Source organism: Centroberyx gerrardi, chromosome 23 (assembly GCF_048128805.1).
Source record: "Centroberyx gerrardi isolate f3 chromosome 23, fCenGer3.hap1.cur.20231027, whole genome shotgun sequence".
NCBI lineage: Eukaryota > Metazoa > Chordata > Actinopteri > Beryciformes > Berycidae > Centroberyx > Centroberyx gerrardi.
Window position 1 is genome coordinate 19,164,895 of NC_136019.1, and position 16,484 is coordinate 19,181,378.

Sequence of the window (16,484 nt, forward strand, 5' to 3'; positions counted from 1 at the left end):
CCAACACTACATGCTTATTCCGGCCCCTCTATCACAAAATTCATATTGGAATACAGAATGGCCTAATACTGTACCATCCACAGTGTTTAAAAAAAAAAAAGAAATATTTGAATATGAAGATGTATTGTTGCTAATTGGTCTGTTTGATTTGCTGGATGTCTTTAATTTCTTGAGCTTTTCTTTGTTTTGCATTGTCTGATTTTTTTTTTCAAGAGACCCATCTCTGCTGTAGAGGACCGGACCGATGGGTATGAATGGAGTCGGCAGAAGGGTCAACATGCGACTATCTCACTTGAAATGTATATAAACTGTGGTTTTATTAAATAAAGAGCTGTACATATTCAACCAGAGGAACAGCGCAATGCGTTTTTGTTGCGATTAGAGGAAAAATCATTCTGGCCTATTGTTGAAAAAATACACCACCATGGTACATCACCAATAGCCGTGGATTTGTCCTTTTAAAATATATTTCACAATGACTAAGAATTTTTATTGAGGCATGTGATAGTGCAACTTTGTCTTTGACTTTTCACCCTGTCATGCTTGAGTAGAACAAAGCTAAAGCTGTGAGATCGATCCACTATGGGCTAAACCACAACAGCATTTGCTCTGCAATATACCACTCAGGTTTTTTTTCTTTTCTTTTTTTATCTCTCAACCTTTTGAAGCAGAGTGGAAAGTTTTTGTCACATGCAGCTTGAAACCACAATCCTCCCCCCCACCTCCATCCTACCACCTCTCCCTTTTGATTTTTGGACGTGATAAGCGACAGACCCTGCTACCTTTTGTTTAGAAGCTCTTTTGTTTGCGGCTGAAGAACTCGTCGCCTCGGTCCGGCTCTTCTTCGTCGCCGTCCTCCGCTCGTCGTCCTCATCATGCGGACCAGTCACGTCTTTCTGCTGCTGTGCATCCTGGGAGCCGCGCTGTTCTCCTCAGCCGCAGCCAACAGTGAGATGACCTTTTGATTCGTAGTTTAGACACTTGGGGACATTCTAAAAGGCTTGTGTGAAAGGGTTAATACTTAACACTGGTGAAAAAATGTGTTTTTTTTCCCCCAGGTATACAACACCATAAGAACCAGCAATGGTGAAAAGAAAAAGAAAATTTACATCAATTTGATTTTTTTATGAATTAATATAGTGATTGAGCCACATTTAAGCTCAATCATTTCCATTCATTTTCAATTGGAGATCTTGTCATAGTTTTTTGACCATGTTATTGATTTACTTTTAACTTGAAATTTTCCCCACAGTGTCTCCTTGTATCCCTCTGATGCCAGAATTAAATATGAATTTTTCTATTTTGATTTTAGGTCATTTAGCCACATTAAGCCCTCTTTTTGGCTTAAATTCAAAATTTAATAATTTTTTTTAAAGATGTTTCCCTATTTTTTCTAGACATTACTTTTGGGCTGTAGTGAAGTGTTATGGTCTCTAATTCATGGTTACATTTTCAGAGTTTTTCCATTTCAATATTAGCTCATTAAACCATATTAGCCTTTTTCTTTTTTTTTGTGCATTTTTTTAATATATAAATCCATGAAAAAATCAAATTGATGTAAATTTTCTTTTTCTTTTCACCATTGCTAGTTCATATGGTGAAGTATAGCTGGGAAAAAAATTAAATTTTTCAAAAACACCCTGCAAATATATGACCGGATTTTCCTTTATTCAGATGGAAACGGTCCGGAAGACTGCTGTTTCAAGTTCTACCCGAGGAGAGTGAACAAAAAGCTCATCCGGTCGTATTACATGACTGATGAACGCTGCCCAAAGTCAGGAGCCATGTAAGTGCTGAAGTTTCCTTTAATCTGTGATAATTTGAATAGTTTTTACGAACGTCCGAATACAATGCACATTTTGCACATCCTGTATAGTGTATATGCTCTGAATTTATATATTTGCTTTGTGTATTCTCATTTGTGATATATTGCATCTTTTTTATATATATATCATTTTTCATTTATTTCCATACTGCATATATTTCATGTTTGGTAGGCCTATATTTTCATATTATTCATAAATCTTTGTCTATATTTTGCTGCTTTTATTGTGTACACTCTCCATACAGGCTGTAATTCATATATTTTCATACTTTTCATTCAAATATTTCTACTTAATATCTTCTAATGTTGTAATTATTGTTGTTATTGTTGTTATTGTTATGTTTTTTTTCTTGTTCTTTCAGTCTGGTGACAGAAAGGTTTCGGCACATCTGTGCGGATCCCAATCTCTCCTGGGTTCAGGGCATCATGAAGAGTCTGGATGAACAGGCCTTTTAAAACAAATGGCCTTTCTGGAAAAAAAAATGCAGCCTTTCAAAGGAAATCTTCCTTCTGTAATGTTACACTGGCTTTCTTCGCTTTACCTGGTCATATACTGTGAAATGTATGTTTAACATTTTAGATGTCATATGGTCATGATTTTGGTATGAATTTCCAAATTTGCAATAGGTAAATAACAGTATTGCGCTTACGAATAAAGAATCATTTTGAGCATAGACTGGCACTTTCTCTAACTTTATAATTTCTTTTTGTAATTCCTTTTTTATGTTTTGTGTCGCAAACGATGTAGAACCTTTAAATCTGCTGTTAATAAACAGTTTTGTAAATGCGCTGTCATTCTTGATATTTCAGTTCTCAATTTTCTCGTCCTCTGAGCTATTAAATGTTCTGAGGTTTGTGAAAGATGTCTGGAACAAACTGCTGCTTTGCTTTATGAGAAACAAAGTGTGACGCAACAGACTATAAAGTAGAGGTCAGGAAAGATAAGATAATTAAAAACCAAGAAGCGTCCAAGGCCTGGAACCACTTGAGTTGAATCACTGTCACATCTAGTTTTTTCAAATCATATTAGACGATTCTAGACCTGCTCTCTTCTGAGGCAGAAACTCTGAACGCCCTGAATCCAAACACTCTGATTGGATAGTTGCTGTAGGCGGGATATAGAGTATGATGGTGCGATAACAACAAGCCTGGAAGTATTGCAGGGTGCAAAATGGCAGCACCTGAGAACATAAACATTGATCTTGCGATTTAAGTAACAAAAAGTTACAAAAGTTGAGGAAATTCACAAGCTGAAAAGTACATGCATGCTGTGCAACATGTCCCTAATAAGTTCCCCCAGAGATGGCAGGCGAGCTCCACTGGGACTGAGCCTGACATGGTGGCTAACGTTAGCTACTGAGCTTAAACTAACCAGCTAGCATCCACGTTGCTATGTTCAAGAGGGAGAGGGATTTTTAAAGTCACAATGAAATAAAAAATGACTTTTTCACCTTCTTAGCATATTTTCCATGTCATAATATACACCTATTTAACAAGAAATACCCCCATTTTTTTTTTCTTGTTTTTTTATATCAAAATGACATCACTTTTACTTCCTGGAAAACAGCGTATCTTTAGTGATTACTTAATAGTGTACCAGTAGGCGTACATAAAAATTCCAACCAATAATACAGTCACAGATGATTCCTCCCTGCGTTATATCCCACTCCAACATCCTGTGTTGGCATATATACCAACCCTTCATCAATATCTATTTAATGTCTCTTTAAAGTAAAAGCCTGTGAAACTCAGCTAAGGGGAATGTCTCCTCGCGTCGTAGGAATCCTAATGATATCCACCATCCTTCAACACTCAACTTCTTCCAGTAAGTCAACTTTTAGTGGCAATTGATCCTTTTAAATAACTTTATGTAATAATAATATAATAGCAGTTGAATTAATTGAGGAGTAAAGCCTCTGCATCTATTTCTTTAGCTGTCATAGATGTGGCTATGTTCTATTCTAACAAGCTGATAGTGGCAGAGAACCTTTTTTTATTTCCATTGCAGACATGAAACAAACAAATGGTAAGATGGAGTTTTGTATAGGTGAGCTATCTGAGTCTCACTGGACAACGTCTGAGTCACAGACAGCCTGGCCAACAACAAGTCAACAAACTGCAGCTGAAAAGTTGACCGAGTCGTCAACATTGAGCGATCGACATCGTGAAACACAGCCACCAAGAGTCAGTTATCAAAAAGTAACTGGAACCACGTCAACACCGGTGACCAGTTCAAGTTCTTCAAATTCTTATATGTTTTCTCATTTGTTACATATTGCGCATATTTTGACATGTTTTTAAAATATCTTTTTATTTCCATACTGCACATATCATATAATATATTTTCATATTGTTCATATATGTCACATATATTACTGTATGTTATCCTGTTTAATCTAATTCACAAACCGCTATCCGACAATAACATTTCCTTGTTCTTTCTTTCAGTCTGGTGACAGAAAGGTTTCGGCACATCTGTGTGGATCCCAGTCTCTCCTGGGTTCAGACCATCATGAAGAGTCTGGACACACATAGCCTGTCTGGAAAAAATGCAGCCTAATGCAGCCATTACAGAAGGAAATGTAGTAACGTCTGTAATGTTACACTGGCTTTTTTTTTTTGCTTTGTCTTTCTTTATCTGGTCACACACTGTTAAATGCGTGTTTAACATTTCAGTCATTTGGTTATAGTTTTGGTATGAATTTCCAAAAGAACAGTAATATACTTACAAATTAAGAAGCATTTTGAGTATGGATCAGCACTTTCTCTAATTTCTTTTCTCTAACGTTTTGTATTACCCACAATGTAGATCCCTAAATCTCATATTAATAAACAGTTTTGTAAATATGCTGTCATTCTTGATATTCAACACTTTACAATTCTCTAGTCTTCTCAGCCATTAAATGATCTGGGCTGCGTTTCCCAAAAGCATCGTAAGCCTAATATGTTGGTAAAGTACATCGTAAGAAGCATCTTAAGGTTACGATGGATTTCCCTAAAGCTTCTTAACTAACGACGCTCTTAAAAACTCGTCGTAGATTACAAGTGCTTCTGACCGAAAGCCAAGAGCGTCGTAAGGAAGAAAAGAAGCATCACTAGGCTGAGCTTTATGTCGACTGCAGTCTACAGTAAAGACTTCACATAATGTTTAGAATCAGGATAAAATATTCATGTACACTGAAAAACAACAAACATTTTTCAAAAAAACATTACAAACTATTGTTTCAGGGCATTTAACTGTTGATTTGAGGAAGTGGGGTACCTGTGTTATGAACACAGGTGGGACCTAAACGCAGGACACGGACAGGGTGGTGTTGGTAAGGAAAGGTTTTATTGTAAGGGAGGATCTGGATGAGGGGCTGATGGCAGGGAACGGGAATCCGGTGGCTGCAAGGGGGAGTGATGGTGAGGAGGAGCGGGGCTTGGCGTGAGCGTGGGATGAAGGGAAGCGTGGCAGGCAGGTGTAGCTTGGAGGCTAGGAGGTTGCTAGCAGGCAGGCAGGGAGACAAGCAGGAGGACAGGTAGGCGGGTGATGGTCCTGGGGCACAAGAGAGGCTGGTTAATAACAGGAAACACGAAGAGACAAAGTCACTAGGAGTTGAACTAGATTGGCCTTGAAGCATAACTACCACTGTAGTTGAAACAACAATCTGGCGAAGAATGGTTGAAGAGCCGGGGTAGATATACTGCAGGCAGATGAGCTGATGAGAGGCAGGTGAGCAGACTGGGAGAGGTGATGAGCCGATTGCAGACAGATGTGCAGGATGAGCAGAGCCGGGAGCCAGGAGAACGAGGAAGGGAGACCACGCCCACGCCAATACACACACAAACAAAACATAGACAGGGAGTAGGGCTGGGTATCGGTACTCGATACCTTTAAGGTATCGACCAAAATAACCCAGTACCAAGTAGTATCGAAACTTCTCCAGTCAAACGATACCTGCATTCGATACTTTTTGTACACAGATCTAGAAAAAAATTACTATTTGTATGGTTTTGCTCGCAGCCAATCACCACAAGCGTTCTTCGATTTAATGCGACGTGTGATTGGCCCACTACCGCAGCAGCAACAACCCATACAGTCTGTGGCGAAGTCGAGTGCGGTGTGTGTGACGGAGTTGGCAGTTCAGCGTGCCGAGATGCCACCAAAACGTAAAAAAAAAAGGTATCGAATGAAGTACTCTATTGGTATCGGTATCACTTTAAGGGTACTGGTATTGGTACTGGTATCATAATTTTTTAAACGATACCCAGCCCTAACAGGGAGAGAGACAGACAGGGGAGCACTGGGAACACAGGGAAGGGGAAACACAAGGAAACACTAGGGAATCTTCTGGGGGTACGGCCACGGGCTGTAACAGTACCCCCCCCCCTCAACGGGCGCCTCCAGGCGCACGTCCAGCAACCGCCGGGCGGTGTAGGCTGGGTGATCGTCGATAATGCGGGGAGGTGGGGGGGCCGCAGCTGGAGGAGACAGTGGGCTAGTGGAGACAGGTTTCAGCTGAGAGACATGAAATGTGGGGTGAATCTTCATGTGAGGGGGGAGCTTGAGGTTGACGACAGTGGGATTGATGACAGATTCGATCTCATAAGGACCAACACAACGGGGTGTGAGTTTCTTGGAGTCAGTTTTCAAAGGGAGATCTTTGGAAGACTCTTTGGAAGCCAAACTGTCTGACCTGGTTGGTAATTGGGGGCTGGTGTCCGATGGCGGTCAGCAATGCATCGGTTGCGGTCAGCGGAGTGGAGCAAGGCGGCGCAGGCATCCTTCCAGATCATACGACAACAGCGAAGGTGGGCTTGGACCGAGGGGACAGAGATCTCCTCCTCCAGAGCCGGGAACAGAGGTGGCTGGAAACCCATGGCACATTTGAAGGGTGACATACCTGTGGCAGCGCTTGACAGGGAGTTGTGTGTGTACTCGATCCATGACAGATGAGAGCTCCAGGAGGAGGGGTTCCTGAAGGCGACGCAGCGGAGTGCCGCTCCCAGGTCCTGGTTGGCTCGCTCCGTCTGACCGTTAGTCTGTGGGTGATAACCAGAGGACAAACTCACCGTTGCTCCGAGGGCTTGGCAGAAGGCTTTCCAGACTTGGGATATAAACTGAGGACCACGGTCGGACACAATGTCAGTGGGGATTCCATGGAGGCGAAAAACATGATACACCAGGAGGTCGGCAGTTTCCAAGGCTGTGGGGAGCTTAGGGAGAGCCACAAAGTGTACGGCTTTTGAAAATCGGTCCACAATGGTGAGTATGGTGGTGTTACCTTGAGAAGGTGGAAATCCAGTAACAAAATCGAGAGCTATGTGAGACCATGGGCGACCAGGGACCGGCAAGGGGTGGAGTAGGCCAGCGGGTGGTTGGTGGGAGGCTTTGGCGCGGGCACGCACAGTACAGGCGGTGACAAAGGCACGGGTGTCAGCAACCATGGTGGGCCACCAGAAACGCTGCATCAAGAGGGACAGGGTGCGACTGACACCTGGATGACAGGAAAACCGAGAGGTATGCGCCCACTGGAGGACCTGGGAGCGGACAGAATCAGGAACAAAGAGATGATTAATGGAGCCATTACCTGGATCTGGCTGAGTCTGTTGGGCATCCCTGACTAGGGACTCAATCTTCCATGTCACCGCGGCCACCACACAGGACGCAGGGAGGATGGTGTCTGGGTCGGAGGGAGTCCCCTCGGAGGCGAACTGGCGGGAGAGAGCGTCTGGCTTGAGGTTCCGGGAGCCTGGGTGGTAGGTGAGAGTGAAGGAGAAACGACCAAAGAACAACGCCCAGCGAGCTTGGCGGGAGTTTAGGCGTTTGGCTGTCTGGATGTAAGCCAGGTTCTTGTGGTCTGTCCATACAATGAACAGGTGTTTGGCCCCCTCCAGCCAGTGCCTCCACTCCTCCAGGGCGAGCTTGACGGCCAGCAGTTCCTGGTTGCCGACATCATAATTCTTCTCGGCCGGAGACAACCGGCGGGAGAAGAAAGCGCAAGGATGAAGTTTGTGGTCGGTGACTGAGCGCTGGGCGAGCACCGCCCATTGCTCAATCAACGCTCCTCTGTTGATTGAGCAATGTTATGGAGTGAGGAACAAAGGAGTGCTTGTATTTATTCCTCCTGCAGCATGGCACCCTAAAACGTTTCCCAGAGGGCAGCAGTTGATACTCCTCATGCCAAACATGAGAAGAGTCCTGGGCTATTCTATTAGCCAGTCTGAGGGTGTGCTTGGAGCAGCTGTCTAGGAAGGAGTCTTCCACAGGGTGACTTACCACCATGGAGCAGATCCTCAGAAGCTGTAGAATGCTGGCTTTCAGTTGGACTGAGAGGCCGCTGAACCATACTGCACCACCATACTGGAGGATACTTTGTATGGTTGAGCAGAAAAATAAGGTGAGGATTTCACTACTGGCTCCAAAAGACCTTAGTCTCATAAGGAAATAAATCCTCTGTTGTACCTTGTTACAAACGAAGTCCACATGAAAGCTCCAGGTGAATGCACTCCCAGATATTTGAATGATGATGTCTGTTTTATGGGGTGATTGTGAACAACAACTGTAGCAATGTGCATGTCTTGTGTAGCTCCAAAGATGACCTCCTCTGTTTTAAGTGTGTTAAGAATGAGAGAGTTGTGATCGCACCACTGCACCAGTTTGTTGACACCCGACGGGACCCGAGACTGTATGTCGGGTATTGGGGTCGGGCTTGGTTTTTAAATAAATAATTCGGGCTCGGGTCGGGTCGGGCTCGGTTGTTTTTTTTTCATGTGTGGAAAAAAGCACAATGTTTTATGATCCTCACTTTCTCCTGAAGCTCTGTGTCACACACACAGCCCCCCTCCCTCTGCTGAGCGCTGCTCTCTCTCTCTCTCTCTCTCTCTCACTCGCTCACTCGCTCGCTCCGCTCCGCTCTGCTCTGTCACTGGTGCTGAAAGACCCACAGCGGCTACAGTACCAAAATGGGCTTTTTTCATTTGTGTTTTACTACTTCATTTTCTGTTTTACAAATGATAAAGGGAAAATCAAGTCCTTTATTTAGGCTACATGTCAATCATGGCTTTTTTTCCCCGAATAATAACGAGCAACTTCGGGTAGAAGAAATATCTGTTTCCATCGCATTATTTGTGCTTTCCCGAATAACGTATTCGGATTTGGGTACATCCCTAGTCCATAGTTACTGTGCACATTTCATCCAAAGTGCCCTCCCTTAACACCTCCCAGTCAGTGCAGTCAAAACTGGCTCCCAGTTGCTCTTTACTGTCCTGAGTCCACAGTCTAACCACCTTGTCCACAGGTTTTTTGCTTTTCAACCTGGTTGTATAGGTTGGAATCAGGTGCAGATATTGGCAGTTTACTCCTGGATTGATAGGCATTATTGAGATTTACATAACATTTGTCCAGTATGTTTTTCTTCCTTGTGCCACAGCTTACAAACTGATGGAATCCTGGTAAAGTTTTCTCCAGGTTGCAGTTGTTCAGATCTCCCAGCACAATAGTTGGGGCGTCAGGGAATTGCTGCTGTAAACTGTGCACTCGGTCTGCTATTAAAGTAGCAGCCTTTGCTGCTTGGGGGGGCATAAACAACAAATAGCAATATGCAACCAAATTCTCGTGGGAGGTAGAATGGTCTTAACCCAATACACAAGAGTTCAACATCACTGTTACATACTGTGTCTTTGACTGTATATTGGTGGCACCACCGCTCATTTATGTAAACACAAATCCCCCCTCCTCTGCTTTTCCCTGAGTTCTTGTTCCGATCTGCTCTTATGAGCGAAAAACCGTCAATGTCATAAAGTGAGTCTGGAGCCGCGGCATGTAGCCAAGTTTCAGTGAAACATAGGAGAGAAGCCTCCCGGAACTCAGAATAATACCTTGCGTAGGCCCGTATCTCATCAATCTTGCTTGTGATGGAGCGCAAATTGGCAAGGATTATAGCAGGGAGTGCTGATTGCGTTCTCCGCTGCCACAGCCTCCTCCTAATTCTGCCCCGCCTCCCCCTCTTCCTCCTCTGGCCTGCAGATCGTCTTGATTCCCCGGGGATGCTAGCCAGCAGCCCGGGGTGACTCGGTCTGTGGATTCTGCTGAGTTCTGGAGGCTCCTCCGGCCCGTTGGTCGTCTCAGTTACCCCGGAATGCGGTCCAGCAGCCCGGGCACTGGGTCAGTGAGTCCCACTGAGTTCCGGAGACTAAAAAGTGTGTCCCGTGCATAGACAAGTGCAGGTCGGCCCACCGATATTCCATGCTGTCAAACAGGTTCGCCGGTTGCACAAAGAAACAGAGTCCAAAAAACAACAGAATAATCCAGCCAGTTAATCCACACTTGGTCTCCCACATTCTATCGTGTTTTCCAGACGGGATATGGGCTTAGTACGAACAGTATACTACAAACACATCAAACAAACATATTAAACATACAAGACTGTATGGGAGCAAGCATGCAAGTCGCCAGCTGAGCAGCGCCCCCTCCAGGTAGACAAAGACAGATCGGTTGAGAAAGTCTCACAGCACATCATTTACAAGGGCCTGGAAGACGGTGGGGGCCGAAGTTAGGCGACAAAGGCACGGGTTAGGCTGAAGGGCATGACCAGGTACTCGAAATGGCCGAGGGGTTAGGGTTCTGACCAGATGGTAAGCATTCCTCAAATCCAGTTTGGAGAAGATGGTGGCTTCCTGGATCGGTTCGAAGGTGGAGTTGATGAGGGGCAAAGGATGCTTATTCTTGATGGTGATGGCATTGAGACCTCTGTAGTCGATGCAGGGGCGAAGAGTGCGATCCTTTTTGGATACGAAGAAGAAGCCTGCTCCTACCGGGGAAGAAGACGGCCAGATGATTCCAGCGGCCAGGGAATCATGGATGTATTTTTCCATGGCCTCTCTTTCTGGACGGGACAGGTTAAACAGACGGCTGGACAAACAGTGGGGTGTAACGCTGGCCAACCCAGTGGCCGGTCTCCATCGAGCTTCAACACGAGAGACTCAGGCCTAGTAGGTAATTTCTTCACAGGTCTCGTGTACCAGTACTGAGTACAGAACCGGAGAAAGACCCAGACACATCCAACAGATAGAACCTGATGAATGGACAGGGCATCGACCAGGTGTGCAGATCTCCTCCACATCTGTTCCACTGAACAGTGCCGTCGACGCAGCCACAATCCGTGTTGAGTGCGTGTGGATGACTGCAGGAAGGTCCCTACCCACCAGCACATAAGCCTGTGATATTCCCTCACAGAGCCAGTGGGCGAGTCTCTGCTTTGACAGGGGCTTGCCAGCCACACTGTCTGCATAGCACACAAAAAGCTGCTGTGTGGGCCTCACCGTGGCTGTGCGTTCCACATAACATGCCAACGCATGCTCGGGGCATAAATGGTGCAGCCTCACCTCTCTCTCCTCACCATGAGGAGGAGGATAGAAAGCCTCGTCCCAGACCGAAAAGAACTATTGATGTTCTTGGGTGCAAAAGACGGATTCTGTCTGAGTGTGGCACCACTCAGGTCCCCACGTATCAGCAAACAGCTGGGATGGACCGAAAGAGCGCACAAGTCACTCACTCTCTTAGCTGAGGTCAAAGCAAGCAGCAGAGCCATCTTGACCAACAACAGCTTAAGAGAAGTCTGCCTGATCTGTTCAAAAGGCTCCTTAGACAGAGCCTCCAATACCAAAGGCAGTTCCCACTGGGGGGCGGTGGAATGCACCACTGGACGTTTTCTGCTAGCCCCCTGCAAAAAACGCTTCATGAGGGGGTGGCCGAAAACTGACCTCTCTCCAAACCCCTCATGGCAGGCAGAGATTGCTGACGCATACACTTTAATAGTGGAGTGCGCCAGCCCCCTTTCCAGCAAGCAATGGAGGAAAGAGAGAACAGATCCAATTGAACAGTTGAAAGGATCGATGTTCCGCTCCCCGCACCATTTCTGAAAGCCCAACCATTTAGCCTTGTAGCTATCAATGGTGGATTGAGCCCTCGCGCCCTGGATGGTCTGCACCACATCCGCAGCCAGTCCAGCGCACATCAGTCTGTCCCTCTCAGGAACCAAACCCTGAGAGACTGTCCCAGGCTGGGCATCGCGCCTATCGCTCCATTCGCCTGAGACAATGCTCCCCAAAACTGGGGAACTGTCCAGGGCAGAGCCACCAGCAGCTGTCTCATCTCCGCGTACCACGGTGCCGTTGTGCAGCCCGGGGCCACCAGAATGAGCGACAGTCTCTCCACTCTCACTCTCACGAGCGAGGAATGAGACGGAGGGGAGGAAAAGCATACAGCAGCTTTCCTGGCCATGGCGCATGTCCGAACGCGTCCACCCCCAATGGGTGAGCGTCTCGGGGAAACAGAGAGAACCACAGGGGACAGTGGGCGTTCTGCCGGGTGGCGAACAGGTCCACTTCCCCTCTCCCGAATCGGGACCAAATCTGGTCCACTATGTCGGGATGTAATCTCCATTCGTCCTCCAGGGGCCCGCCCCTCGACATGAGGTCGGCCCCCGTGTTCTCCAGGCCTGGAATATGCAGCGCCTTGAGAGAACGGAGGTGCTCTGTGGCCCAGCGTCACAGGTTCTCGGCAGCCTTCAACAACGGTGCGGATCGCACTCCGCCCTGTCTGTAGGCCACCATCAAACGGTTGTCGGTCCTCACTAGCACATCCTTCCCCTGAGGCAGGAAGTGCTGTAGGACCAGCATGACTGCAGTCAACTCTAGTAGGTTGATGTGCTGGTTTGTCCCTGAAGGCCACACACCACCGACTGACTGCCCCAGGCAGGTTCCCCCCCAACCCGTCAGGGAGGCGTCTGTGAACACCGACACGTAGGTCACTCTCCCCAGCGGTGTTCCCTCCGCCAGTATTTGGGGGGTCCCCCAATATGCCAGGTCCTCCCTGGCTGTTGGGGGGATGGTTACCATGTGACGTCGTGGATCCAAACGCAATCTGGCAAACCATCTCTGAAGGCGTCTCATATGGAGCAGCCCCAGTGGAACCACAGGGTGAGCCGCTGCCACAAGACCCAGGAGCTGCATGACGGTCAAAGCCGTCACTGTTCCGCCCTGTCTCTCCCGCCGAACTGCCTCCAACACGGCCGTCTGTCTGGGATCTGACAGACACGCCCGTAGTGTGGCGGAGTCCAGCTGCACTCCCAAATACACCACCTGTTGGCTTGGTATGGGTGCGCTCTTTTTCCAATTGATGGCAAAACCTAACCTGGTTAAGTGCTACACCAATTGCACTGTGTGGAAAATAGCCCATTCTTTCGAGCGGGCCATGAGAATCAGGTCGTCTAGATAAAAGAAGACGCGTATTGCCTGATGGCGCAGGGGTGCGAGCGCCGTGTCCACACACTTCGAAAAAGTGCGGGGGGCCAGGGAGTAGCCGAACGGTAGTTGTACTCGTAAGCTACCCCCTGAAAGGCAAAACGCAGGAATTTCCTGTGTCTCGGCACCACTGGGACATGAAAGTACTGTATTTCCTCTAATATTGGCCCGGGCCTTTATTTACCTCAACTGCAGAGGGTACCAGGTCTTTATTGGAAGCAGGCTTATATTAGAGACAGGCCTTTATTTCTAATTCCCTCTGTTATATTTTAGTATGAAGTTTGATTTTCTGATCTGCTTCTGTTGGGGTACGTTAGGTAGCGCCGTTTTTTTGTTACTGCAATGCATTACGATAATTACGGTAATTGACGACGGCATGCTCCAGAGACTTCCGAGCCATCTTGTGGCATACTGCCATCTTGTGGCACTTGTACGTTACTACAAACTACAGTTACATGTATAACAGGCACCAGGAGTTTACCGGTATCCACCGTTGTTTGCATGTAAGCTGGAGCTAACTGAAGCTAACTGAAGCTAAAGTAGAATCTATACAAGTATCATATCGCCGTTTATTTCGATGCGCGAGCTCAGTCCACCTGACAGCCTCTGTTCTGTCGGCGGCATGGAGGTTTCGGTGCGCTGAGGGCTTACTGCCGACGCTTCGAGTTTCCCGGGGGCCCGGTTCCGGCCAGTGCCGATAGCTGGGCGCCGATTTGTTCCCGGTGATCCGGCCAAGATTTCGGTGGGGTCCCGATGCCGATGCGTCATCGGGTGTCCCTGATAGGTACGGGCCGTGGGCGCGGTGGAGAGGACAGCGGCGGAGAGAGGAGCGGACATGGTCCAGCCATATACTAGGTTTTGACCTAGTCTTGTTTCCTTTATTTTTTTCCCTGGCCTGTATTTGAGGCCGGCCTTTATTTGTTCGTGTCTACCACGGCCCCGGCCATTATCGGAGACCCGGCTTTTAATTGACTACCAGCCACTATTAGAGGAAATACGGTAAGCATCTTTCAAATCCACTGTGGTGAACCAATCGCCCAGCTGTACCAATTCCAGCATCTTTTTTACAGTCAGCATGCGAAATGGTCTCTGGGTGATGCATGTGTTGAGCGGACGGAGATCCAGAATAGGCCTCATATCTCCGGTTTTCTTGGGAACCAGGAAATAACCGGAATAGAGACCTCTCTCTCTGTCTTCCTGGGGAACCACAGAAACTGCTCCCTTCTGGAGTAGTTCCTGTATCTCCCTGGAGAGGGCGCTCATGCCTTCCTGAGAAGTTATGATTGACTCTCTCACTCCTGTGAATGGGGGCGGTACACAATGAAACTGGAGTGAATAGCCCAGTCGTAACGTCCTGTCCATCCATTCTGTCAACACACACTGGGTTCGCCACTCCTGATAAAAGGGGGCGAGCAGACAACTGTGGAGCGGAGGAGAGAAATTCTCTGTATGCAGCCTCGGCCCCTGCAGCCTCGGCCCGAGCTGCCCGGTAGGGACAGAACGGCCCATGGGGGGCCGGAGGCAAAAGGGCTGGAGAGGCTCAGCAGCCAATGAATGGCCCAAGGCAAAAACGGCATTAGAATCAGCAGACGGCATTCTCGCTATAGACTGTAATACACAGTCCAGCTTTGATGTCCGCTATTCGCTTCGAGGCGGAGTAGGCGGCAGAGGGAAAACAGCGTTGACAGCGCTGTGTGAGAAAGACTGTCCTCACATACGTCTGCTTGCCTCTGAGGGGAGGCAGCGATGACATCAGCAGAACGGTCCAATGAGCGGGGGAGCGGAGTATTTTGAAAACTCGTCCGCTCTCGCTCCGTATACACTGGCCGGCGTCTAGGAAAGATCAAGCCCGGGGTGGGGGGCTGACCTCTCGTTCGAGACGGGCGAGCGACTGATTCCCCATGCTTCACGAAGAATCTGCCATCTGGAGCTCATTCGCCGGCCGAAATGGTTGAGAGGATGCTCTGCCGTCATCGAGTCCGCGTTCTTGTGGACGAGTGAGGCGGGCCGAAGAAACGGCGTGCCGGTCTGTTGTTTATCCACCGCTCTTTCATGGAAAAAAGGTGGAATTTGGGAGCGACTCCCGGTGATGCATCGCGTCGTCCCGAAGCACGATTGGGTGGGTTAACGTTGCTGATACCAGCCTCCAACTCACGCCGACTCACGAGACCGGACAGCGGTTATCCAACGTATCAGTTGGTGATACTGAGACCATCAGCCGTCCCATTTCGGCCCGAAGACCGGGGGGGGAAGGGGATTACCGCACCACTGAACCGATCACTGCTCCGCCGCGCTTCCCGTGTGGGAAGGGAACAGAGATCAAAATGATGACTGCGATCGCCGCTCTGGCCGGTGTCCCTTGTGGGAGGAGGACAGAGAGCAATCGGCAGTCAGGGTGGTAGGAATAGGCTCTTTATGGAAGAAGTATTTTGTTTTATTACAAACAAAAACATCATTCACACAAGGCACAATGGGAACATACCCAGGAACATTGTGGGGGGATGAGCGGACAACGCCACTAAGGCACGGCTGGGGCTGAACAGAAGCCTCGCAAGCTGGGTCGGTTCCCCCCTCCGGCAGTCAGTATCGCTTCTTGCTGGGCGACTGGTTCCCAGCCTTCCAGGGACAAGCCAGCGGTCTACAGGAGCCCCGGGGTCCTCTCTGGGCCGGTGGCGGAGGAGGAGCGTCGCCGTCGGAGTGAGCCGGTGGTGGGGCGGGCTGCGTCGCGGACGCCGGTGGGGGGCGAGAGGAGGATGTAGCGGAAGAGGAAGCCACATTACGCCGTCCACGCCTCTTGGACGCCGCCGTATGCTGTTCCCTTGGCTCCTGGGAGGAAGTCTTCTGCTTGCCGGAAGAAGACTCCAACGGCAGATGACGGCGCAACTGAGCCTTTTCCTCCTCTAAGTGTTGGAAATGCTGCGTAGCCAAGGTGACGGATGCGCTGAAGAGCCCATCAGGCGACAGCGGAGCACCCAGCAGGTCTTCCTTGTCCTTCTTCTGAAGGGCTGTCAGAATTCAGAAGCGGAGAGGGAGGCTTTTCCAGTCGACACGGTGGATAGGGACACCCCCAACAGCCCCAGGTTGTTGGCCATGGCCGCCGTCTGGGCCGCCAGGTGGAAAAACTTGCCATAAAATTCCACCGTCTCCTTGTCTCTGGGTTGAGGAGGAGCATGTCTCCTGCTGCCAGACCAGCTGGTTGAGCCAGGAGAAAAATGAGCACCCAGCACATCATCGAGCGGGGGAACACCAGAGCGACAGAACGCGCTTTTCCCGTGGACATTGGAAAAATCCGAGAGACCGGAGATAGGAGCCTTGCAGCAGAGCGGCTCCTTCCAGGATGCTTCCACAGCCGCCTAAACCTCGTCCAAGG

The 16,484-nt window shown here is 48.3% G+C and overlaps 1 protein-coding gene and 1 pseudogene across 1 annotated transcript; one reads left to right on the plus strand and one right to left on the minus strand.

The window, feature by feature from the left end:
• The first annotated feature begins 783 nt into the window (after positions 1–783).
• Positions 784–2,612, plus strand: ccl36.1 (chemokine (C-C motif) ligand 36, duplicate 1). The gene is made up of 3 exons (XM_071901374.2): positions 784–948; positions 1,675–1,786; positions 2,188–2,612. The coding sequence occupies exons 1-3, from the start codon at positions 876–878 to the stop codon at positions 2,279–2,281; spliced, it is 279 nt and encodes a 92-aa protein (XP_071757475.1). The 5' UTR covers positions 784–875; the 3' UTR covers positions 2,282–2,612.
• Positions 2,613–11,825: 9,213 nt separating this feature from the next.
• LOC139913374 (uncharacterized) lies at positions 11,826–15,341 on the minus strand (annotated as a pseudogene).
• Between the last annotated feature and the right edge of the window lie 1,143 nt (positions 15,342–16,484).

What these genes read in the sequence shown, in the direction of transcription:
- ccl36.1 (XM_071901374.2), top strand. Translation starts at nt 876, where the DNA reads ATGCGGACCAGTCACGTCTTTCTGCTGCTGTGCATCCTGGGAGCCGCG. An exon ending in CTCCTCAGCCGCAGCCAACA is followed by an intron (nt 949 to 1,674) that starts GTGAGATGACCT and finishes TCCTTTATTCAG; the next exon opens with ATGGAAACGGTCCGGAAGAC. An exon ending in TGCCCAAAGTCAGGAGCCAT is followed by an intron (nt 1,787 to 2,187) that starts GTAAGTGCTGAA and finishes TTGTTCTTTCAG; the next exon opens with TCTGGTGACAGAAAGGTTTC.